The sequence below is a fragment of the Gossypium arboreum genome, chromosome 5, assembly GCF_025698485.1.
Source record: "Gossypium arboreum isolate Shixiya-1 chromosome 5, ASM2569848v2, whole genome shotgun sequence".
Classification (NCBI taxonomy): domain Eukaryota; kingdom Viridiplantae; phylum Streptophyta; class Magnoliopsida; order Malvales; family Malvaceae; genus Gossypium; species Gossypium arboreum.
Window position 1 is genome coordinate 17,811,837 of NC_069074.1, and position 24,654 is coordinate 17,836,490.

General features: G+C 30.9%; 2 protein-coding genes across 2 annotated transcripts; both read left to right on the top strand.

Annotated features, from left to right (window-relative positions):
* Positions 1-15,184: 15,184 nt before the first annotated feature.
* On the top strand, positions 15,185-20,513 carry LOC108471487 (ent-kaurene oxidase, chloroplastic-like). The gene is made up of 8 exons (XM_053027487.1): positions 15,185-15,274; positions 18,797-18,958; positions 19,092-19,232; positions 19,304-19,403; positions 19,480-19,613; positions 19,702-19,863; positions 19,936-20,130; positions 20,202-20,513. The coding sequence occupies exons 1-8, from the start codon at positions 15,185-15,187 to the stop codon at positions 20,511-20,513; spliced, it is 1,296 nt and encodes a 431-aa protein (XP_052883447.1).
* Positions 20,514-22,159: 1,646 nt separating this feature from the next.
* On the top strand, positions 22,160-23,415 carry LOC108472425 (dof zinc finger protein DOF3.4-like). The gene has a single exon (XM_017773941.2). The coding sequence runs from the start codon at positions 22,414-22,416 to the stop codon at positions 23,143-23,145; it is 732 nt and encodes a 243-aa protein (XP_017629430.1). The 5' UTR covers positions 22,160-22,413; the 3' UTR covers positions 23,146-23,415.
* Positions 23,416-24,654: the final 1,239 nt, after the last annotated feature.

The window sequence follows — 24,654 nt, forward strand, 5'->3', positions numbered from 1 at the left end:
CGCCCCAATTTTCGGGAATTCTGTGAATGTTGGCATAGGTTTAATTATGTTAGTGGGCCTCTAGAAGGCCTAAGCTTAAGATAGAACCCGGCAATTTTAGTTAATTTTTGTTCCATAAGAAAAAGGGGGTGAAATTATGAAATAGGACCTATGTGAAAATGTTTGAAAATGCTATAGGCTAAATTGAAGTGGCCAAATAAATAGGAGTGCAAAATAGGAGGATTTGCATGACAAACCTCCTATTTTACATGTAGTGGCTGGTCATCATGTTGTTGTAGACAAAATGTGCACTTGATATCCATAATTTATGGTACAAATTGATACAAATTGATAATGGGTTAGGTAAATGTTTCATGATAATGGGTTAGGTAAATGTTCCATGATAATGGGTTAGGTAAATGTTCCATGATGGGAATTTCATGTCTTTTGTATTAAAGAATTAAATGGATGAAATATGAAATTTTATTAAAATAAAAAGGGGTGAAAAGAACAAAGTTTTGTCCATCTTTGTTCATCATAGCCTAAAGTTAGAGAAGAGAAAGGAGAGGAGAAAGCTCTTGAATGTTCGGTCACTTGGGGAAGAAAATTGAAGGTAAGTTCATGGTAGTTTGCTTCTATCTTGATGTTCATGAGTTCTTCTTGATTCTACCTTAACTCTTGAAGCATATTTTGGTTTTTAGTTGTGTCGTGAGCATTTAGTCATGAATTAAAATGAAGGAAATGGTTGTTGTTTCATGTTATTTTGATGAAAAATGGAAGATAGGTGAAGTTGAGCCAAACAAATGAGCATGCATGTGCCTTAGATGCTAAGGGGAAAAAATCGGCTAACATGTTGTGCTTTAAAATGATGAAATGGAGATTATACTTAAGTAAAATCATAGATATGTGATGATTGATTGGTGATATACACGTTTAAATAACAAGCATGCAAGTTAGGTGTGAAAGAGTGATTTGGTAATAAATCTGCTTGGGACAGCAGCAGTAACGTGACTTTGGAAAATCACTATAAATTGTGGGAGATGAGTTAGAAGCTGAATAAATTATGTAATTAAAGCTTAATGAGTCTAGTTTCAAATGAAATAAACAAGAACATATTTTGAATTCTGTACAATGAGAAATTTGATTCGTAATGAAGAGTGGTCAGATTAGCCAAACAATGAAACATGGGAAACTTTAAGAAAAATCTGGTATTGATTGGCCAAACCAAAAATTCTGAAAATTTTATGTATATAAGATATATGAGTCTATTTTCAGGGAAAATTAACGGCACTTGATTTGGAGTTTCGTAGCTCCAGTTATAAATGATTTAGTGACTGTTGCTCAGGAAGACAGCTTGCAGTGAAATTATGATTATGTGGTAAACATTGACAAAAATTTGTTAATGAGTTACTTATTGATTTCTTATAAGCTTACTATGATCTGTAGGTGTGGTTGGCCAAATATTGTAAGGGGTTAATACGTTGTTTGTATTTGAATAGTTAGATTAACGTGTTAGTAATCCAATTGTAGGCGGTTCATGTGTGGATCTCACAAGATATCGTCGCAAATGTGTGTGTAACTAACACCCTCTTTCTTAGTCTAGATCGGCAAAAGCCGAAAAGTCGAAATGCCGAAAACCGGTATTTTGTAGATTTATGAAAAGTAATGCTCGTGAGGTAAATCGATTAATGTTTTTGGTAAGCTGCAATGTTTGGACTGCAAAGTGCATGATTTCTGTGCCCTCGATATTTTTGGGCTTAATGGGCCAAAATTGGAATGATGGGCCAACGGGCCCAATTTGGTAAGAACCCTCGGTACATGATTCTGTTAGTACGTGAAAAGTAGGAATATGCATGAAAAACCCTAAAATAGATAAATTACTGAAATACCTTTAAAAGTGGAAAATTTACAGTTTTACCCCTAAGAGGTAAATTACCGAAATACCCCTAGGGTTAAATTGACCTAAATGCATGTTTGACTGTTGTTATTTACTACATGCCATGTTATTATTATCTGATGTATGGGATTGGGATATTGACGGAGGAAGTACTGAAAGTGGCTTGTCCACGTACTGGAGGCTTTGCCTCAATTCTATCGATAATCGAGCAAAGAAGGTCAAGAATCGTGGAGTGTTGGGCTAGGTGGGTTGAGCTATTCCCCACATGGAGTGTATGGCTAGTACGGGTGGAGTGTAGTGGTTGGTGGGTTGAGTAGTCTCCCCAAATGGGCTTGCATATGTTATTGATGTTGCATGTATTTTGAAATGGGCCTATGGGCCATCTCATTATCTGAATAAGGGGCTAAGGCCCAGTTTATTGTAATCTGAAAAGGGCTCTGGCCCAGTACCACTGTTACCTGAATGGGCTTAGGCCCAATAGGCTTGAGCTGACTTGGGCTTTGAATGGGTTTTCCTTACACACTGAGTTTCCCAAACTCACCCTTTTATTTTCATCCACGCAGAAATCCCCAACCATAGTGGGCTTGGAGTCGTGAGGGAATTGGAGTGGCCACCCGCTCGAAAGTTTGATTTTCTTCCGTGAACTGGACATCCTTTTATTTACGTTTGAAGTTTTGGGTTTTAAATGTAATAAGGCCGCTTAATTATTTTTAATGGTTTTAATATGTATTACTAAGATAGGTATTACTTATTTTAACTGTTGAAATTGGATAGCTTTAGGCGCGTTTTCAAAAACAACAGTTGATTTCAAAATAACACGACAACAAGCAAAGCTTCCGCAATGAAAGTATTTTCCAAAATTAATCACTTTTCCTAAAATGACTTAATCAAATCGGTTTCCTAGAAATATCCATGACGTTAAGGTGTGGCAATGGCGGTATACATGTCTAGGATTGGATCCGAAGGAGCTTGGTATAGCAATCCGATGGACTCACCACCTCTTTTCCGGTTTCCTACCTGGTGCACAGCTTCCATTTACTTTAACCTATAATGAAATTATCTTTTAAAACACTAAGTAGGTTTTTCTGGATCAACAATATAAAATGTTTTTAACGCTTCGATGTGGCATGTCGGATCCAGCCATAACGTCTGGGCCGGGTTTGGGGTGCTACAAAATCACTCAGAATTTCCTTAACCATTATGCTTTATAGACATCAAAGAAGTCAGAAGTGATGTCATTTCAACATTATTATTTTTAGCAAAACGTTTCTCAATTTCGTCAAGGGAATTTAGTCCCATTAAGCATGGGTATAGAATTTATATTAGCAGATATTGTGGCAGTAGAAGATGAATTAGCTGAATATAGAACAAAAAATAAATAAAAATAAGCTCACATCAATATTCATAAGTAAACAATAAATTTAGGATAATGGCTAATCCCATCTCAAGATACCAAGCACAAAATCAATATCAAGTCTTTGGAATGTAAAATTAACAGTAAACGGTACTCTTGTTGTAGCAATCAAACATTAACAATAAATTATGTCAAACAATGAATTAATCTTTGGATTAACATATTGCTCACATAAAGTACTTTATAATTGTCACACATTTATCACCACAGATGTCGTTGAAATTCTGCCAAATAAACTTACCTTTGGGTCAATTAATAAACGCATGCATCAGTACAAAAACATATAGTTATCTTGATATTTTAAATAAACTAATCTACACAAAAGAGGTCACTTTGGTGGCATTTTGTTTCAACTAATCTATTTATAGATATTAGACATTCTTAATTAAAACCTAAAGCCAAAATCTAAATTTATTTGTTTCAAAATATTTCTCTTAATTTCATCTTTCAATCAAATCAAAAGATAATAGTATATATATGTATATATATATCCTAAAACAATATACAATGATGTTGGCAAATATAACAATAGTTGAATAAATCATAAACCATAAACAACTTCATATAAGACTTCAATTTTAACCAAAATAATTTGAATAAAGGTAAACCTTGTCTTAAGATATCGAACACTCCATTAAAATTTTATCTTTAGACAAAATATTAACTTGTAAGTGATATATTGGTGTAATAATCAAATATTGACAATAAGAACATGTCAAACCATAAATCTTCCTTTGGACCAATTTATTGCTTACATGTAAAACCGAATAATTGTCACATGTTTATTACTATAGTTGCACATGTTATATTATTAACTTTTATTTGGGTTGATCAATATTAACATAACTTAAGTTACATGCACACAACCTTTTATATTTTAAAACAAAATAATTTATACAAAAAAATCACTTTGGTTACTTATAGCTTCAATTAAGTTAATTTAAAAATATATAAACATACCAATATTCAAATTTAAAATTTCTCCAATAGTTAAATGTCAAAACTATTTTTTATTGCTTTATAGACTCTGAAATAACTGAAAATAAGATTGTCTTAATAATACAATAAAAACCAAAAACCTTAATTTTTAACTATTTTCTTTTTTGTTCCAAAACCATATATATCAAAACCAAACATAAATAATGTAATGGTTCAAAGCCAAATAATTAACAAGCACATGTATTCATAATATTGGGATGGATAAAAACACCAAAGCAATTCACGCATATACATGTATTCATAATTAAATAGAAAAACTTACCCTAAATTTACCATGTAAATCCAAAGTTGTATTTATGATTAAACAAATATTCACATGAATACTTGAAAAATATTTTCAAGCCAATAAATCTCAAAAAAACAAAATCATAATAGTTGGCATATCTTACAATTCATACAATAAACCAAATCATCATAATTTAACCAAATATTTGGAACCAAAAGATGCCAAAACCTAAGATTATAGAACCAAACTTAAAACCAAAATATTTAATTGTGTATATAGTTGACATGAATTTGCACCAAAACATCCATAAAATTGAATATATAACCATAACAAAAAAAAATAATCATAACATCAATGATATCCATCAAAACTTAATTTCACCAATTAAACTATAAAAGATATCTTATTGAATAATGGTTATAAACACCTATTCATACAAACTATAATCATGCATTAATCCTCAAAATCATTGATATGCATATAATACATATACACACATAATATATACACGCAATTATAATAATATACACACAATTATATTCATGACTAAAGACATTATCATAAAACTTTTTATACGCACACATACTTAAAAAAATCTATAACCACTAAATATAAAAAGAATCCAAAATTATATAAGTCTTTATACAAGCAACTATTTATGAAATTTCATAGCCACCATATTTTTAAAAAATCCCAAATATTTTAATTTTAGTCGAGTTCCATAAGGACTAAAACTTATATAAAATAATTATAACAGAAACCAAAAGTAATCATTTCAGATATATGAATTAAATTCAATGGTGAATATAATTCATTATGAATAAAGACAAAAGATAATAATTCTATATATATTCGACCACAAACAGAAAATTTAAAAAATAGTGTGAAAAAAAATTTTACAAACACTCATTTATTCGATTATCAAGTGAATTAACTTTCAAAACCAATTATACAACCCAATTAGAATTCTTCAATTGCAAAAAGTTGTAAGTTGTAACTTTAATTAATTTAATAATGACTTTAACCAAAATTTATAAAATAATTGTGTGAAAAGAAGATAAAGAAATCTCACAAATCATTTTTATCAATTGATTATAAATAAATAAATAAACAAACTTTCATCTTTTGAATAGCATATGCAAATATTAAACTAGATTATATTTATAAAACCCTAAAACTTTATTTAAAGAATCAAAACCCAAAAATTTATCAGAATCTCAAAGATTCAATATAATATATAATTAAAATATCAAATCCATAAAATTAAAAAAGAAAACGAATCAATCCAAAATAATAAAGAATCAATTCATTCTCAATGATTCAATATGACAAAGCTCGAATGCCACGTATTAGAATTTGTAAAATAAATCTGAAATAAAACTTAATAAACCAAGATCTATCATCTCAAATCATCAAGAATAAATCAAGAAAAAAACTAGATGTAGAAGCGTACCTGGATCCATGAATTGCTTGAAGTTTTACCAGATCTTAGGGATTTGATCTTCCAAATTAACACACAAGAAATTCAGAGAATATCTGCTCTCTCTTTCCTAATGATCATGTAATGACCCGAATTTTACCGATACTGAAAAAGTGTAATTTCGGATCTCTGTTTATGAAAAATGGATTCGTAAATATTTATTAAAAATATTTACGAAGTAAAATGAGTGGTTAATTAGAGTTTAATTAAGTAAATTTAACTTAATTAAGAGTGATTAGGAAAAATGATTGAGTTGAATGAAGTGTAAAAGTTTAATTACAGAATTAAACAAGATAAGGGGACTAAATAGGAATTTAGCCTATTCTAAAGAATAAGGCTGCAAAACATAAAAATCAAAGATTTTTATGTTGTTTAAATTATAAATATATTATTAATGTTATTATTTTATTATATTACAAATTAAATTAATTATATTATTATATTTTGAAATAAATTAAGAAAAGACAAATGTATGGTGTATATGGATATGGTGACATGTGTAATATTAATATACATACAATTGTAAAATATATGTATATTTACTTATCATATAAGTATATTATTAAATTATATATTAGTATTAAGTAAAAGATATTTATATAATAAATAGATTAAAGAAAGGCAAATGTAAAGATATAAATGGATACAAATGTTAAATAAATATTGGTTATTTAATAGATTTTATTGTTATTATATTATATATAAAACAAATGGAATAAAAAAAAAAGAAAAAGAAAAAGAAAAAAAAAGGAAGATAGAAAAGAAACAGAATGAAACGAAACAGAGAGCAGGGGAGAAAAAGAAAGAAAGAAAAGAAAGAAAGGGGGAAAAGGGAAAATTGAGGTTTGAAGCTTTAAGCTTTAATAGGTAAGTCAATCAAGCCCTTTTTACTTAATTTTGATGTTTTAGAAGTTTCAGAACAAAGTTTTGATGAAATTAAGTTGATATTTTGAAAGTTATTAGATTTCTAGATACTATCCATGTTAAATAAAATGATGAATTAAGGGCTAAATTGATAGAAATTCAAGTTAGAAATGATATAAGGATTGAATTGTAAAGTGATTCATAAGTTTTATGCTTTAAGGACTAAATTGAAAGAATTTTGAAATTATGGTTTTATGACGAAAAATAGATAATTATGTCTAAGTTTGGTTAAAAATTGAGTAGAAGTAAAGTATGAATTAAGATAGAAAAACAAGTGAATTTAGTTAGGATTAAATTGAAATTAAAAGTAGAAAATCAACATTTTGCACTAAGACTATTTTGGACAGCAGCAGTAGTCTAAGTTTGAAAAATCACCAAAAATTGTATAAATTTAATTAGAGAATGAATAAAATATGGAATTAAAGCTTATTGAGTCTAGTTTCTTATAGAAGAAAAAGTATAAGCAATTGAATTGTAAATTATGAGATATAATAAATTTTGTGAGACAAGGTTAGAATGAATTCGGGTTCTCCTCTTCTGACTTTGGAAAATCACCAAAAATTGGAGAAAAATAATTAGAGGCTTAAAGTTATATTTTTATAATCCCTAATGAGTTTATTTTTAGGAGAAATCAACAGGAATATTATCTGAGTTTTGTACTGTGAGATAATTAATTTTTATTGAAGAAGGGTCGAAACTGTCAGACAACAGAACAGGGGTAAATTTAAAGAATAAACTGTACTTATTGGCTAAACTAAAAATTCTGAAAATTTTATGGTAAGAATATATATGAGCCTAGTTTCAGGAAAAATTAGCGGATTTTAATTTGGAGTTTTATAGCTCCATATATAAATAATTTAGTGACTACGACACAGATGGACAGCTTGAATATCCATAAAAGTAAATAATAAAAATTATAGATAATGTTACTTACAAGTCTGTTATATACATTAAGGATGTGGAATGGAGAGGAGGAGGAGGAAAATATATATGAATATTCAGTTAGCATGGCTAATTTGCATGTTTTAAGCTCATGGACTAAATTCAATAAAAGTAAAACTTTAGGGGGCAATTTTATAAAAATGTCAAAAATGACTAAATTGAAGGGAATAAATTGTTTTATTATCTAAATTAATGAATTGAATGAAATTATCAATTTTAGATTGGGTGAAATTTGGAAAAATGATAAATTACCAATATGCCCCTAAATCTTAGTATTTCTACAATTTAGTCAGGTAGGTTCGTATATCCTGGATGATCATGTAAATATGACAATCTAAGTATTGTATCGTATTTTATATGATATTTTGAATTGAATATATGAAAAGGATGTTACATGAAACATGAAAATGAATACTAAATAATATAAATTAATTGAAATTATTCTGAAATCTCGGTAATGCCTCGTATCCTATTCCGGTCTCAGGTACGGGTATGGGGTATTACAGATCAAATTCTAATTAGCCCATTATTAATTAAAATTTAATTAGAACTCAATTACTAGAGTATCTACACATATTTAACCCACACTTTATTTTAACCAAATTAGATCACTTTTAATTTGGGCTGACCTATCATGATAGTTAATAATAACATGTAATTACCGTTATTATATATGTGAATAAAATGATATTTCAAAGGACAGCTTATTGAATGAAAACAGGCCTTTGGTAGTTTTTCCAAAGCTCTTATTTAGTTGTCAAAAGTTTTCAAACTAGATTGGGGTCCTCTATATAACACATGCTTCCCAAATGTAAACCCGCATTGAAATCAATAATTATTCAATTCAAGAGAACATAGTTAATTTTTAACTATTGCTTTCCTTGGACTTTTATTAAGTTTTCAATGTATTAGCCGCCTCACTAACTATTGGAAGAATAAAAGAGCAATTTTGACTTGCTTTTAGCTAACGTCATTATGCAAAAGCACCGCAATATTTAATTTGCTACTCATCACTTGTCCTCCTACATCACACTGCAACTTTACTACCAGATCCAAGTTAATTACAAGTCGCTAAAGCTTGTAAAAATAATGGCAATGGCACGTATCTTTGAGTACTGCCAAACTCTCCCCTTTCTCTATTCTCTCGCTGCTGTCTTCTTCTTAATTTTCCTCAAAAGATTTGTGCTATGGGGTCGCAAGATAGGATCTACCACCCTTCCAACCGTCCCAGGTACCATTTTCTTTCTGGGGATATTAATTTTCTACTGAAATCTTTATTAGTTTCTGAGTGATTATCAACAAGGAATGAGATTTGAGATGTATTATGATGGGGTTGGTGCAGTGGTACCGGGGCTGCCAATTGTAGGAAATTTGCTGCAGCTGAAAGAGAAGAAGCCTCACAAGACGTTCACAAAATGGGCAGAGATATATGTAGACAGGCCAATTTGCCCGGGCCCAAAGAAGAACTAAAATACAAAATAAAATAAAAAAACAAAATAATAAAATTCCAATTATCAGTCCATTACATATCAGACCCAATAGCCCAGTTACAAACCCATTTGTAAAACAGCCCAAAGTTACAAGGCCCAAATGGCCCAAAAATGTTAATGTAACATCTCGAAATAGGGCCTAAATGGAATAGTGGTTGCGAAACCACAAATCTGAGATAGAAAAGTTTATTTCGATTAATTTTTATGATTAACCGAGTGATTAGATGCATGTGTTAGAGTATTGATAAGAAATTTTATAGATTGCATGTTTAATTTGCCTATTAGGGCTTATTTGCAGAAGTTGCTGTAATAGCCCGATTTAGGGCCTAAACGGAACGATGGTTTTTGAACCACAAATTTGAAGTCAAAAAATTTATTCCGATTATGTTTTAAGGTTTATTTATTGATTAAAATATTGTATAAAAATATCGTTAAGTAATTTTACTGATAAAGTGCTTAATTGGACTTTTAGGACTAAATTGCAAAAGTTGCAAAATATGTGTTTTAATTCATTAGTACTTGATTGAAATGGGGGTTTAAAGAGGAGGTCCTTAAATGGAATTAGACCATTATATTTCGTTTGGACAAAAATGGGCATGAATAGGACAAAATTTTAAAGAAATGCTTTAAGGGCATTTTAGTCATTTGGCAATTAAAAGAAATAAAAAGGGAAAATAAAGCTAAAATTGACTCATCTTTTTCATGGAGGCCGAAATTAGCATGGGGGAAGCCATGGATAGGGTTTTCAAGCTTTCCAAGCTCAATAATCCCGGAAAACGAGATTTGAATCTAGAATGGGAGAAAGAGCGAAATCGGGAAAGTTGGTAAAATGGCCGTTTTAGTATCGAGGTAAGTTCATATGTATAATAAGCATTAATTTATGCATGTTTCAATGTAAAATTGATATATTTACTATGATTGTCGAGGTGTTGAAAGTAAGTATAATTATGATGATTTAAATGTTCAATATTAATTCGACATGGAAATAAGAAAGTATGTAAGTTTGTATGTAAATAATACATTATCTTTATTATGTTTTTGTATTTCAGCATATTTTATGTATTTTAGCTGATTTTTGAATCATAATTGACTATTAAAAGTATGGAATCAAGTATTAGAAAGAGAGAGAAATCCCGGTTGAACCTTCAGAAAGATTGGATGATACAGATGGTATGTAGCTAGGTCACATGTATGGTGCTGAGTGCACATCATGTGTACAAGAGAGCTATGAGACATTATGTTGTAGCTAGGTCGCATGGGTGATACTATGTGTACACCATGTAGACAAGAAAGCTACGGGATATATGTAGCTAGGTCGCATGCGTGGTTCCAGGTGAAGGACACCATGTAGACAAGAGAGCTACGAGATAAACTGGCTAGGTCACATGGGTGGTACTAAGTGTTCACCATGTGTACAAGAGAGCCAAAATTATGTGTACAATCGAGCTAGGTCACATGAGTGGTGCTAAGTGAAGGCCACTATGTGTACAAGAGAGCTTCGATTTTAAAGGTGGGCTGTGTGCGATACCATTGCGTATCTGTTATTATTTCAAAGCGTTCAACTGGGAAATTGATTAAATAAAATTGTGTATGACTTTGTGATGATAAGTTTCAGTATATACATGTGTAACTTATGAGAAATATGCTCGATATGTGATTGGAAATTGGAAAGATTGTTATGGGAAAGTGATGAATATAATTGAAGTGTGAAAGATCAAAATTGACAATAAAACTGTTCTGGATAGTTGCAGTGACGTGAATCTAAAAATCTACCAAAAATAGTAGAAATTGAATCAGAGACTGAATGAGATATCAAATTAGAGCTTAATGAGTCTATTTTCATATAACAGAAACAGAGCAAGCAAAGGAATTCTATATTATGAGATATTTAAGTTTTTGAAAGACTGGTTTAGAATGACTACGTGATCCACTGTTCTGACTTGGAAAAATCATTAAAAATTGTAAAAAAAATAATTATGGGATATAATTTATATTCTTGAAATCCTTAATGAGTATAGTTTCAAATGAAATAAACGAGAGCATCCTTTGAATTCTATACGAGGAGAAAATTGATTCGTAGTGAAGAGTGGTCAGAACAGTTGAGTAGTGAAACAGGGGTAACTTCAATGAATAAACTGTACTAATTGGCTAGACCAAAAATTTTTAAAATTTTATGGTAAGAATATATGTGAATCTAGTTTCAAGGAAAATTAAGATTGTAATAGTGAAAGTATATGTGTTTGTGATGGTAATATTCAGGGAACATATTGTGACTTTGTTTAAAGTATGATAATTTATTGTTTATTAATATTTACATACTTACTTACTAAGCTATAATGCTTACTCCCTTCCTTTCCTTTTTCCTATAGTGTCGCAGATGTTAGCTCGAGTTGGAAGTCGCTGGAGGTTAAATCACACTATCAAACTATTGATCGATATATAAAAGTTTTAAAGTATTTAAAGTCTTTGGCATGTATGGAGACTCATTTAATTGTTATTAAGTTGCTAGGAATTGGCTTAAAACACTGACCTATGTTATTTGAAGGTCTCTATTGTATAAAGTCATTTAATGTAGATAGTCTTGATTATGTTATTAATTATGAATCGGTTTTTATACGATGATTAGTGATTAAGTTCGGTAATGCCTCGTACCCTGTTCCGGCATCAAACACGGGTAAGGGGTGTTACAGTTAAACCAAAACCCTAGGGTTTCTTCCCTACTTTTGCACTGCAACCAGACAACCCCCCATGTACGGCCTCCGTGCACCTAAAGACTGACTCCGTACGCTCCAGCGCTCCAGCAGTCACGCCTCACGTCAAGCGCCACGTACCACAGCGCCAATGGGCCTCCGTACCTGCGAAGAAACAGACAGAACAACAGCAGCAACAATAGGCAATACGAAAACAAAAAACAAAAAATTGTATTTTATTTTAAACATTCGGCTATAAAGCCTATTATTTTCGATTGTAAATGGGTTCTTTTTTACGAAAACAGGCAATATACGCAATAGAAAAACAATCAGAATAGACGAAAATAGAGAAGGTGATTTATTCACGATTTTCCTCCCTTATTTCTCTCTTACTTTCTGATTTACCCTTTTGATCGAATATACTAAAAAAGAAACGAAACTTACCTGCGTTTGATGCCTTCGAATCCTCGTTGGTTCCACCACGATCGAAACTAAATGGCGATTCGGGGTTTGTGAGCAAGACTCACGAATCTTTCGGTTCGATGAAGCCTCGATTGACCCTTGTATGAGTAGAAAGGAGAGGCAGGAGAACAGACCTTCGAAAGGCTGTTAGTCGGCGAAGGGTTGGGAGAGCAACCTAGGTTTTCTTTTTTTCTTTTTGTAAATGGCTGCAAACTTTTTTAGGGTTTGTTTCGGTGACTATAAGGGCCCTTTAGACGTCACCGTTTTAAGCCAAACTAATGGTCTCAAAACGACAGCGTTCAAGGAGCTACAGCCTGATGACCCGACCCGCACATGGTCAAAATCCGCGTGTTTGGTCATTGAGGGCTATTTCCAATATTAGTCCTTCCCTTTTCGCGGTGCATTTTAATCAGCTCCTATTTGTATTTCTTTGTTTTTTAAAATTATCCTTACAACTTGCGTGTGTTTGCACTTTGGTCCGTGCTTCAGCGCTGCGTTTTGGGGTTTGAATTATTTCCAGATTTGGTCTCAGCGCATTCGCACACGTTACGCGCTGGTCCTTCCTTTTTATTTCAACAGTTTATTTTATTTAAACTATCCTCCTCCTTTTAATTTGATTTCAATTTGGTTTCTTTTTATATTCACTTCATGTTTTTTTATTCGTGTTTGTTTATTTGTATAAGTTGCATCATTCGTATCATTTATTTTCTTAGTTGTTGTAATTTTGGTAATCATACTTTCACATTTTTGTATACTATTTTTATAAATGTTTTTATATATACACCATTATATAGATATATGTATATACACATCGTATAACAAAGTTATTTTTATTTCATGCATACCATTAATATTATATTATTTTATACATATAATTCCTTTTAAATTTATTCTTGTATTTAATTATATAGTCTTACGTAATATATCTTTTAAATTATTATTATATATATTTATTGATACCTATATTTGATCTATATATATTATTAAATTTATGTATTTTATACATATAGTTTTCTTTATATATATATAAGCACGTTCTTAAATCTATTATGTAATTTATTATAAAGTTAACATAATCTCGTATGTATTTCTATGTTTTTACAAATAATTATTTTAAAGTTATTTATGTATATATGTTTTGTAAATCTATTTTGTGTATTATAGATTATCATGTATTTTATTATCCTTTCATATTATATATATTATTTAAGTTGACATGTACTTTGTCAATTTTTGAATGAATTTATGTTTAAAACATTTTACATGTAATTTGATTCAAACTTTTATTCTATAAAATCTATTTCAAAATTATATATCCTTAGTTTTTATGTAAGTTGGTCAACATTATATATTATGTGTTCATTTATTCATCATTATTTAAAGAAATGTCTTATATCACCTTAACTTCAAATTACTACTTTGTTCTATACATCTTGCATTGATAGTTTTATATTATGCCATGTATATTATCGTCGTATATTGTTTATTCATCTTATTGTTATATCAATTATTCTCCATCCATGTTTAGAATTTCGACTACATTTGCCTTAGATTAGCCATACTTGGTTATTAGTTTGTTAATTGGTATTGTATCTTATGTGTGTACATTATTCCATATCATTGTTTTCTACTTGGTTTGCGAAATGTTGTTTTATAAGGTTCAAGTTTTTAAGATTAATTCCGTTTTATTTCAAGTCGAATTAATGCGTTTTAAGCTAGTTTTATAATCATTCGTTTAAAAATTCTTTAAAACGAAGGCGATGTTCGATATTTGGCAATTCGCGGAATCGTGCCCTATCGTGCTAGGTTGCAATTTCTCGTTTGCTCAAAATAATCGAATGTCCCATTAGAATTTCACTCATGTTTTCTAAAAACTCTTTAAAATGAAGAAAATGTTCGATGTTTGGCAATTTGGGGAGTCGTGCCCTATCGTGCTGGGTTGCAATTTCCCGTTTGTTCAAAATAATCGAATATCCCTTTAGAATTTCACTCACGTCTTTAAAAACTCTTTAAAGCAAAGGCAATATTCGATGTTTGGAAATTCGGGGAATAGTGCCCTATCGTGCTGGGTTTTGATTTCACGTTTGTTCAAAATAATCAAATATTCCTTTGGAATTTCACTCGTGTTTTCTAAGGCGAGGCAATGTTCAATGTTTGGAAATTCGAGGAATCGTGCCCTACTGTGCTGGGTTTCGATTTTTCATTGGACTTAATAATTGGGCACTCTTTTGTAATTGTCAACTTATAAACTTTTGGAAGTAAAAATTTATAGTGTTTTCGAGGGTATAAAGGATCATGTCCTATCGTGCTGGATGTGATGCTGTATTCCTCTGAAACAAGAAGACTTTGACGACCAACTCAAGTTATTCAAATGTTATTAAAAGGAACCACATTTCAAAAACATTTTTAAATTTTAGACATAAGGACAGTATCTAATCGATTTAGTACCAATTTTGGGCGTAATGAGGGTGTTAATCCTTCCTCATACGTAACCAACTCCCAAACCCGTTTTCTCATATTTACATAGGCCAAAATCGTTGTTTTAATAAAAAGAAATATTTTATCAAAATAACCAAATTCTTAGGTGATCCAATCACACCTAAACAAAAAAGATTGGTGGCTACTCCACGTTTTCATTTTTTAAAAAGTCGATTCCCCCTTTTATTTCCGAAAATTTAAGGATGGTTTCGACAATATATGGAGCAGTTTATTCAATCAGGACCGGGGCTTCTACTGTGGTTGTGCTCAATTCTCCCCCGACCGCCAAAGAGGTTAGCGCTTTGCTTCCTTCCTGTCTTCTTTTATTTTGGCTTCATTACTCTCAACATCACTCCTGATATCAGCCAATTCATTACTCCAACATTCACAAATAACAGTGCATTGCATGGACATCTTACGAAGGGTAGTTCTTTATTTGCAGAAATATAGCAAATTTTATTATATCTAAAATTACCCTTTCTAGCTTATTCAACTGCACTTTTGTTATTATTTCAATTATTTAATTTAAATTTAGTATTTTGAATCTAAATTGTGACTAGACTTGCTAATCCTTTTTCATCTGTCTATGTTCAAACGTCCTTCAAAAAAAAAATAGAAGGTTTAGACAAAAATATAATATTCGAAAAATATGTTTGGGTAAAATTTAAGGCTAGTTTTCTATATGGGTCAGGCCTTGGGTAAGATTTTTTACCCGACCCGGCCCGAATATATTATGTTATAAAAATATTATATTAATTATATAAGTTTAATAATTATTATATATATTTATATTTTCGTTATTATATAAGTTTAATAATTATATTTATAATTTCATTATAAAAATTAAAAATTTCATTATTATTTACATATAGGCATTAATTGTATTTTGAATTTTTATTGTTAATATAATTTACTTATATTCAAATAGCATAATAGAAAATTGGGTTAAAACTCGATTGACTTGATTAGTAATGGCATTATTGTTAGTGTAGGAGAACGTGAATTCGAGTGCACTAAAGCGCGTTATCCTCATTTTTAAAGGTTGGGAAAAGGCTATGGGTAGTTTTAGACATGGTATAAAAAGAACAGATATGATGAGAACCTATAATGAAATTAATGTTAAAAAAAAATTAAACATCTCAACTCACATGCAACGAATGAGATATCGAGAACTAATCTATAATATATTATATATAAGCACGAGTTTAGAGGAACTTTTGAATCGACTAATGTACTCTTTATTTTTCATCATATTATTAAATTGACATTTAAAGATAATTATATATTTAATTTAGAATTGTTAGTTAAAAAGTTTACTGTAAAATATAAATTGGGATGATTATATATTCATAAATGATAATAATTTAATAAAATTGTGATAATTACAAATTTATATATAATTATAATTTAAAATAATTAATTAAAAGTTTGATTTAAACAAGGTTTTACTAATTTAAAATAAAACTGTAATTTTAATAAAACTTTAAGCGTTAAATATAAGAAAAGTTGTTATAATTATAATTTAATTTACAATTATTAGTTAAAATGATTATAATTTAATTTATGTAAATTAAAGTTATTAATTGAATAGAACTCTAAGCATATTAATTATTATTAGAGTTATATACCAATTAAAATTTAACTTTAATTTTTAAAGTAAATTTAGTAGTTAGATATATTCAATCAAGCAATATCTAAGAAAATTTATGAATAAAAAGATTAGAAAATTTTAATAATAATAAGTAAGAATTATATAAAAAGAATGAAGCATTAAAGTAAAGGTTATTTAAAATGAAAATATTGAATCATATTCTAACAACAATAGCACCAAAGAGAGAAATATTTTTTAATTGTTTATACTATGTGAATCAAACAATCTTAAATTCGTCTTTTAGTTATCCATTATTAATTTGTTTGGTGCTGGTGGAAAACATTTTAAAATAAATTTAAATTTCAACCATTATTTTCTAATCATTGTTATTAAATGTTCTTATTAATTTAGTGTAAATATCTTTTGTATTTATTGTCTTATATAGTTTTGAATTTGTGTATTATTTTAATAGTGTTATGTATTAATTCTTTTTTTTCATTATTTTAAATATTTTATTTTATTCTCTCAATCATTTTTCAAAATTAATTGACTTTTAATATAAATTTAAACTAATTCTCATTATATATTTTAACATTATAAAATATTAATTAATTAAAAATGTATAATATTTCATGTAACGCACATGATATTTGAAACTAGTGTAAAGAAACTTTTTACGATATCATTCGTTGTAAATTATATCACAAAAGTTTCCATTTAAAATAATATAGTTGATAATAAGATTATAGCAATTTTATTTTTGATGGGACAGAGAACGCAAACAATGTTATTCTCAAGTTTTTCCTTTGGAAAACTCCTTCCCATCTCTTAAGTAAAATTTAAGTTATTCGTTGCATCTTCATCTATAGTAAAAATAAAAATAAAAAGTTAAATAGATAAAATCATAGCAGCACCTCATAAGTTGTTGTATAGATAAAATCATGGCTTAATGAGAGAAGAAAGATAATTTCAAATATTATGATATCTATATTTAAATTGAATTTTTAACAATTTAGGTTTTAAATTGACGGACTAAAAAGAATATTTATGCATAATTCATTAACTAAAAGAAAAGCAAAAAGGGATATGGAATGGTATTAATCTACAATGTGCAGTTACTTTAATTATAATTTATAATATTTTAATCATCTTTAAAAAGTATTTTATTTACAATAATCAAACTGCGATATTTCAGTATCTTAGCATGGAGATCTCTTGAAGGTTTTGGGCCTTTAAACCTAGCAGAATTTTGGGCCTTTAAGTTCCATAAATTCTCAAAACTTATTTAGAGTGTATTTGTTTTGTGACAAATGATTTATAAAAATATTTTGTGCATTTTCTTATATTTATTTTATGAAAATGAATTTCTCTTTTATAAGGCATAAGATATTAAGAAAAAAAAACTATGCTATCAATAACATGTTTTTATATAAAATTAATATAAATATGCAAAATATTATTGTATTAATAACAAAATGTAAAATTTATCATTAATCATATATAATAAATTACTAATATAGTTTATATAATTTATTATTTTGAACAAATATTAAATATTAAAAATTTATTTTAATAATAAAATTAGAAAAATAATTTTAAATTTTAAATAATATCCTTAATGTTTTATTGAAAATAATTTAGATTAATGTTTTAATAATAAATGAATAGATTATAATTTATAAATATTTAGTAACAAATATTTTCTAACATAAATTATGAATATTTTAATAATATAAAATAATATTTGTTTAAATTCTTCTTAACTCTATTTATTTTTCAACTCTAATGTGTCACTATCAACTCTCATACAACTTAAAATTTAAGTTTCAATTGGACATTAAATATTATTAAGACTATATAAGATAATATAGTTATTGTAAGATAAATTTCATATTTAATTTTTAATTAAGTATTAATTATTATTAAGTAAATATAAAAATATATAGTTATGGTAAGATAAATTTTGGTTTTCAAAGAGATATGCTTCAATAATATTTAATTTAATTTCTAATTAGGCAATAGATTATTATTAAGTTTATATAAGATAAATTTTGGTTGACAAAAGGTAATGCTTCCATAATATTTAATTTTAGTTTAATTAGGTCAAGCAAAAAAATTTATTAGGCATTGGCAATTATTGATAATATATAAAATAAATTTAAGTTAAAGATATTATCTTGGTTTTTGTCAAATTCTTTTTTTTTTTTTTTTTTTTACTGTGCAGGCCATGGTAACCAGGTTTTCGTCCATTTCAACAAAGAATCTATCAAACGCCTTGAAGACTCTAACCATTGATAAAAGCGTGGTTGCAACAAGTGACTACAACGAGTTTCACAAAATGGCCAAGCGATTTTTACTGAGAAATACTTTGGGTTCAAATGCTCAGGTTGGCTGTCAAGGAGTCTATGAACTATATGATATTCTATGTTTGTGTTTTCTGTGCCATTCTCGTTTCAAACTTTTGACCAACTCCATTTGGTTTTACCTTGTTCATCATGTATTGTTCGTTTTATTCTTAGAGACGACATCGACATCATAGAGAAACCATGATTGAAAACATATCAAGCCAATTTCATGTTTTGCTCAAGGAAGATCCTCTCCGCCCTGTTAACTTCAGGGAAATATTCGAGTCCGAACTTTATGGATTGGCAATGAAGCAGGTGAGTTTGTGCTAATGGAAGATACGGGGAGTAAGGAATTCATAGATGACAAAATTTGTTTGAATTTGCAGGCTTTGGGAGAAGATGTGCAATCAATTTATGTGGAGGAGCTTGGTACAACTTTATCAAGAAAAGAGATGTATAAAATCCTAGTCATTGACATGATGGCGGGTATAATTGAGGTAGATTGGCGAGATTTCTTCCCCGACTTGAAATGGATTCCTAACAAAGTTTAATCGAATTGAAGCTATAGCGTCATCATTTGCTGGAATCGAAATATCTGCGAGAATTGAAATGAGTATCCAACAAAAGCTTTTCAAGATGATGACAGTCATGAATGCCCTTATCAAGGAACAGATTAAACGAATCGATTCGGTGGAGGTACTCTTTTTTCTTCTTAGCTTAGTGTTGGAATTTTTCTTTTCTTTTGATATTTATCATTTCTAATAAGTTGGCTGGATCAATACAGGAAGTGAATTGTTATCTAAGTTACTTGTTATCTGAAGCAAAGACACTTACAAAGGAGCAAATAACAATGTTGGTTTGGGAGACAATCGCTGAATCAGCAGATACTACTTTGGTCACAACAGAGTGGGCCATGTATCAGCTTGCTAAAGATCCAACCCGACAGGTTGTTTTAATTACTAAATTCCCTTTGTTGTTTTTAGACAAGATTCTGAATTTCTTGTTTCAAATTTAACAGGATCGTCTGTATGATGAAATGAGAAAGGTTTGTGGTTGTAACAAGGTTAAGGAAGAAAATTTATCCCAACTCCGATACTTGGATGCTGTTTTCCATGAAACCCTGAGGAAGCACAGTCCGACTCCATTGGTTCCTTTAAGACATGTTCATGAAGATACCCAAATAGGAGGGTATTATATACCAGCAGGAAGTAAGGTTGATTTTTCTTTTACCTAAAATGGTCACTGTAAAGGAAGCATATTAAAGTGACACTATGTTTTGAGCAGATTGCTGTTAATATCTATGGCTGTAACATGGACAAGAATCACTGGGGCAACCCAGAAGAGTGGAATCCAGAGAGGTTTATGGATGAGAAATACGACCCTTTGGATATATACAAGACGATGGCCTTTGGAGCTGGAAAAAGGGCATGTGCAGGCTCTCTTCAGGCGATATTTCTGATTTGTGTAACGATTGGTAGGTTGGTGCAGGAATTTGAGTGGAGATTGAATGATGGAGAAGAAGAGAAAGTGGATACAGTCGGGTTGACATCTCAGAAGCTGCATCCACTGTTTGCAATGCTAAAACCTAGAGAATAAGAGGGAATACCTTCAGCTTTCTTAATTTAAAAAAATATAAATAAATAAAGCTTCGATGAAGCATCAGCTTATAGTAAGAACTAATGTATGCCTTTGGGCCACTAAGTAATTACCTGTCAATATTTGAGACCGCGACTAAATTCTATGAGTGGAGTATCCTTGCATTGGTTTACTTTGTGGAGGATTAGCGTTGGGCCCAAATAGAAGTGAAGTATAACACACCCTTAACCTTCACCTCGAATATTCGTTTCTTACAATATTCATGCAACTTATGAATTAATGCACAACCAGCGAAAGTCAATGTTAATGTACCTTGGTTCTTGTGAGGGTCATACACTGTGGCATGGGCAGTCTAAAACAGGTCCCCTTAGCTAAAAGCCGTGCCCAACGTATTTGAAGTATACGCACCTCGAAACTGACAAGAGACAAGAGATGCGAGTCAGAGTTCCTGTTTGGTAGACTGGTGCAAGACATTGGAGCCGCACGCCTGCTTGGCTATTAACAGTAACCATCATTCTATCTGCCACGTCTCCTATTGAACGGTCATAGCCTTCTCGAACCCTGTCTGCGGTGTCCATGGCAGGCAAACCCAGTCTCTTGATATGCGCCCACCCGAAGGAAAAAGGGTGAAGCAGCGTCCCCACAGCGAAGAGAAGCCAAAACCATACGAAATACAGACACCATTAGAATTAAAGAATGATACTGTAATATGTAAATATAGAAATACAAAAGGGTGAAAACTGAGAACTCCAACATATGCGAATAAAGAAATTGGAGAGTAGCAAAATCAAAGGAGCAGAGATCTCGGGAACCGAGAAATCCGGCTAACAGGGGCAGAGTTCAGAGTAGCCGGCCAACAGGCAATCCCAATAATTGTTTCTCACGCTGCCCGACAAAATTATATTGTCCATCCACTTTTAGTATTTTAACTATACCTCTCCTCCTACGTTCTACATTAAATAATCCCCTTCTCTTACATTTCTACGTTTTTGTATTATAATGCCCCACTACATTTCGTTTTTATTTTTTCATATTATTTTTTAATGTTAAAAAGGTAAAATTATTATTTTATAATAGTTAGAATATAATTTTAATTTGTTAACTTAGACCCATTTTATATTTGTATTTCTTTTTGTCTATTTTTATTTTTTTGGAATCACAAACAACACAATTTACATATAATAAAACTATCCCGTATCATTATTTAAAATTTAAAAATTGAAATAAAATTAAATTTAAAATATAGTTCTTTTAAAATTCTAAACAATGATATTATATAATTTTAAAAGATGACATCATTACATGTTTAAACAATTCAAAATAAAGGAAAAAGTAGATATGAAAGCAAACATATTGAAGGCTAAAAATTACATGAATCCTTAAAAGAAATGATTAAATCTGGTTCATTAAATGATGTGATAAATGTGTAAAATATGAGGTGACATATTCATCCAACACATTATAACTTAAAACTTGGAATTAGTAAATAGAAGATGGGAACAAGATTATTGAAAATATCATTAACAAATTTTAAAAAAAAATTAAAAGAATAAAATATTTTATATTCTTCTAACACAACAGTCCACATTATAGTAAAAGCTTGACCGTCAGCGTTTCAAAATTTAACAGAGGAATTATGAAATAAAATTGCTTGGGAAATTGTTGCACTTAGTGAAAAAGAAAAAGGTAGATTGGGGATGTAGAAGTAGAAGGGTATATAAATAGCAGCGAAAAAGCCATTATTATATTCAGGTTTCTCAGTTCCTCTGCTCTAGCTTTTATATCCAATCCAACATTAACAAAACTCCTCCCATATTCTCTTTTATAACTTCCAAAAACATCTCTCCCTTCCCTTTCATTCTCTCACTCATCTCTTTTCTCTCCACACCCACTTAAAACAATGCCTGCTGATTCCGGCGATAGGCGTCAGGTTGCAGTTCCAGGAACTATGGCGTCCCACCCACCACCTAAGCTGACGGAGCCACTTCCATGCCCTAGGTGCGACTCCACCAACACCAAGTTCTGCTACTACAACAACTACAACCTCTCTCAGCCTCGCTACTTCTGCAAGGCATGCCGCCGTTACTGGACTCAAGGAGGAACTCTCCGTAACGTGCCGGTAGGTGGCGGGACCCGCAAGGCTTCCAAGCGCTCACGTTGTTCTTCTGGCTCTTCTCCTTCCGTTGCAGTTTCTTCTTCCTCGAGCTTGACGCATGAAGCTGAGTCCGCTCCTGTTGTTAACCCTGCCCCCGTTATGCCTGGACTCGGAATTAAACCTGAAATGGGTTTGGCCGACGTGAATTTGAATGAAACCGTGGACCTTCCTGTCAATGGAGGCTTCACTTCGTTCTTGAACTCGCAGGGAGAAGGGTACTTGACGCTTGGTGGATACGGATTTGGAGCTGGTTCAGGGTTTGATGGGGTTTGGGCTTATCCTGGAAATGGTTATCTTGGTGGCTTTAGTGGTGGAGGTGGTGGTGGTGGGTCCGGTGGTGCCGTAGGTGGAAATAATTCGGGGTGTAACACATGGCAAGCAACAAGCGATGTTGAAGGTGGCGGAGGATTAAGTGATGGGGAATGCTTTGGTTGGCCAGGGCTTGCAATTTCTGCACCAGGGAAAGGTTTGAAGTGAGGAAAAAGGATTCAGCCATTTCGAGTAAAAAAACGAAGGTGTCGATTTTAACTGTTTGTTTTTGTGCCATCGCGATTGAAAAGTTTGCTGGTTAGTGGTGTTGTGGCTTTTATAGAGAGGAACGATTATAATAGAGTAGATAATAGACTGTTGATCAAAGTGTGGCCTTGTTGTGGTGGGTAGTGGATTCCTATGTTCTTAGGGTTTCGTTTTTTGACGACTCTGTAAATCTTTGAAGAAATGAATGCATAAACCACAGTTTTTCTTTCAGAGTTTTGTTATGGATTCCTATATTCTTCATTATAGGAATAGATTTTATTTTATTTTTGCATAAAATCTCAACACTAGCTTCTTTGTTTTTTTCCCTTGGAATGTGTGTGATTTCCATATTCCATTGAATGATCTGCAGGAGAACAGTCTGAGCATTTGAGTTTCGGTTCTCGAAGAATTGTCTGCAGGTTTCAGCTCCCACTAGTCACCCACTACTTCTTCACTTTAACATGATATAGGTTCTAATCTAGCCAAAATTTTCAAGCATTTTGATTATCCGCTCATGCTATACTACCAATTGTACCGTTCTCAAAAGCAACCAAATTCTTATTATTTGATTTGATCACTTTTTGAACCAGATACGGACGGTTAACATTAACCATAGGGGCATAACATTTGAGCTTTCAAATTACTAATTCCAGACAAGGAAAACAGGTAGCAGGTGGACCTGGAGTGGCATGGAATTTAGAATGACACCTAGAAGAAGAAATTATTAATTAACCCCTTTGTCTGGTTTGAAAATTTGCTTGTTACCTGAGTGACATTCCACCAACCAAGGGACCGTTTTAGAAGCATCTTCTTCACATCTGCTCTGTAGTGAAAGCTGTTGCTTTCATGTCCCTACATGCCCATCTATCACTAATCAGTAGGGCAAAATTCCTCTCCAAAAACTCTTCCCATTTCGGAAGCTATTGAATTCAAACCTGAAAACGTAACCATTCCCCCAAGCCTAGTTGGGCCCTTCCAATTCCAGTCATCTCATATACGCGACCCCATCATAATATAATATGATGAAGCTTCATCATTCATGCCGTAAGTTGTAAATTGACTGGATTTTAACATTTAAGAAACCAAATATGCTTTGCATGTGAGAATAAATAGAATGGCCTCTGACTACCACAGTTGTTTAACTGCTATTCGATTCGACATAACACCAACACAATAGAATATTGACCATGTTTCCGGGTTTTCTCTTCTTTTTTACCCTTTTTAAGGCGGATTAAATTACATATTACTTCTTTTTTTAAGTTATCTTATGTTTATATTCATAGGCTTAACCTTCTAGCTTATGATATATATGCTATTTTAAATAAGACGTTTATTATTTGTAGTTATAAACAAATTAGTACATATAGTATTGATATTGATATTCAATGATTATAACGATGGGGGGGTCAATTATTATGTCCTAAAATCATTTCCTCTGGGATAGTGGGAGGTTGGTTATTAAGGCAGCAG

Excerpts from the sequence above, each read along its gene's own strand:
- LOC108471487 (XM_053027487.1), top strand. The coding sequence starts at position 15,185 with ATGGTTTCGACAATATATGGAGCAGTTTATTCAATCAGGACCGGGGCT. Across the intron at positions 18,959-19,091 it reads CTTTGGGTTCAAATGCTCAG|AGACGACATCGACATCATAG; the intron begins GTTGGCTGTCAA and ends TTTTATTCTTAG. Across the intron at positions 20,131-20,201 it reads ATATACCAGCAGGAAGTAAG|ATTGCTGTTAATATCTATGG; the intron begins GTTGATTTTTCT and ends TGTTTTGAGCAG.
- LOC108472425 (XM_017773941.2), top strand. The coding sequence starts at position 22,414 with ATGCCTGCTGATTCCGGCGATAGGCGTCAGGTTGCAGTTCCAGGAACT.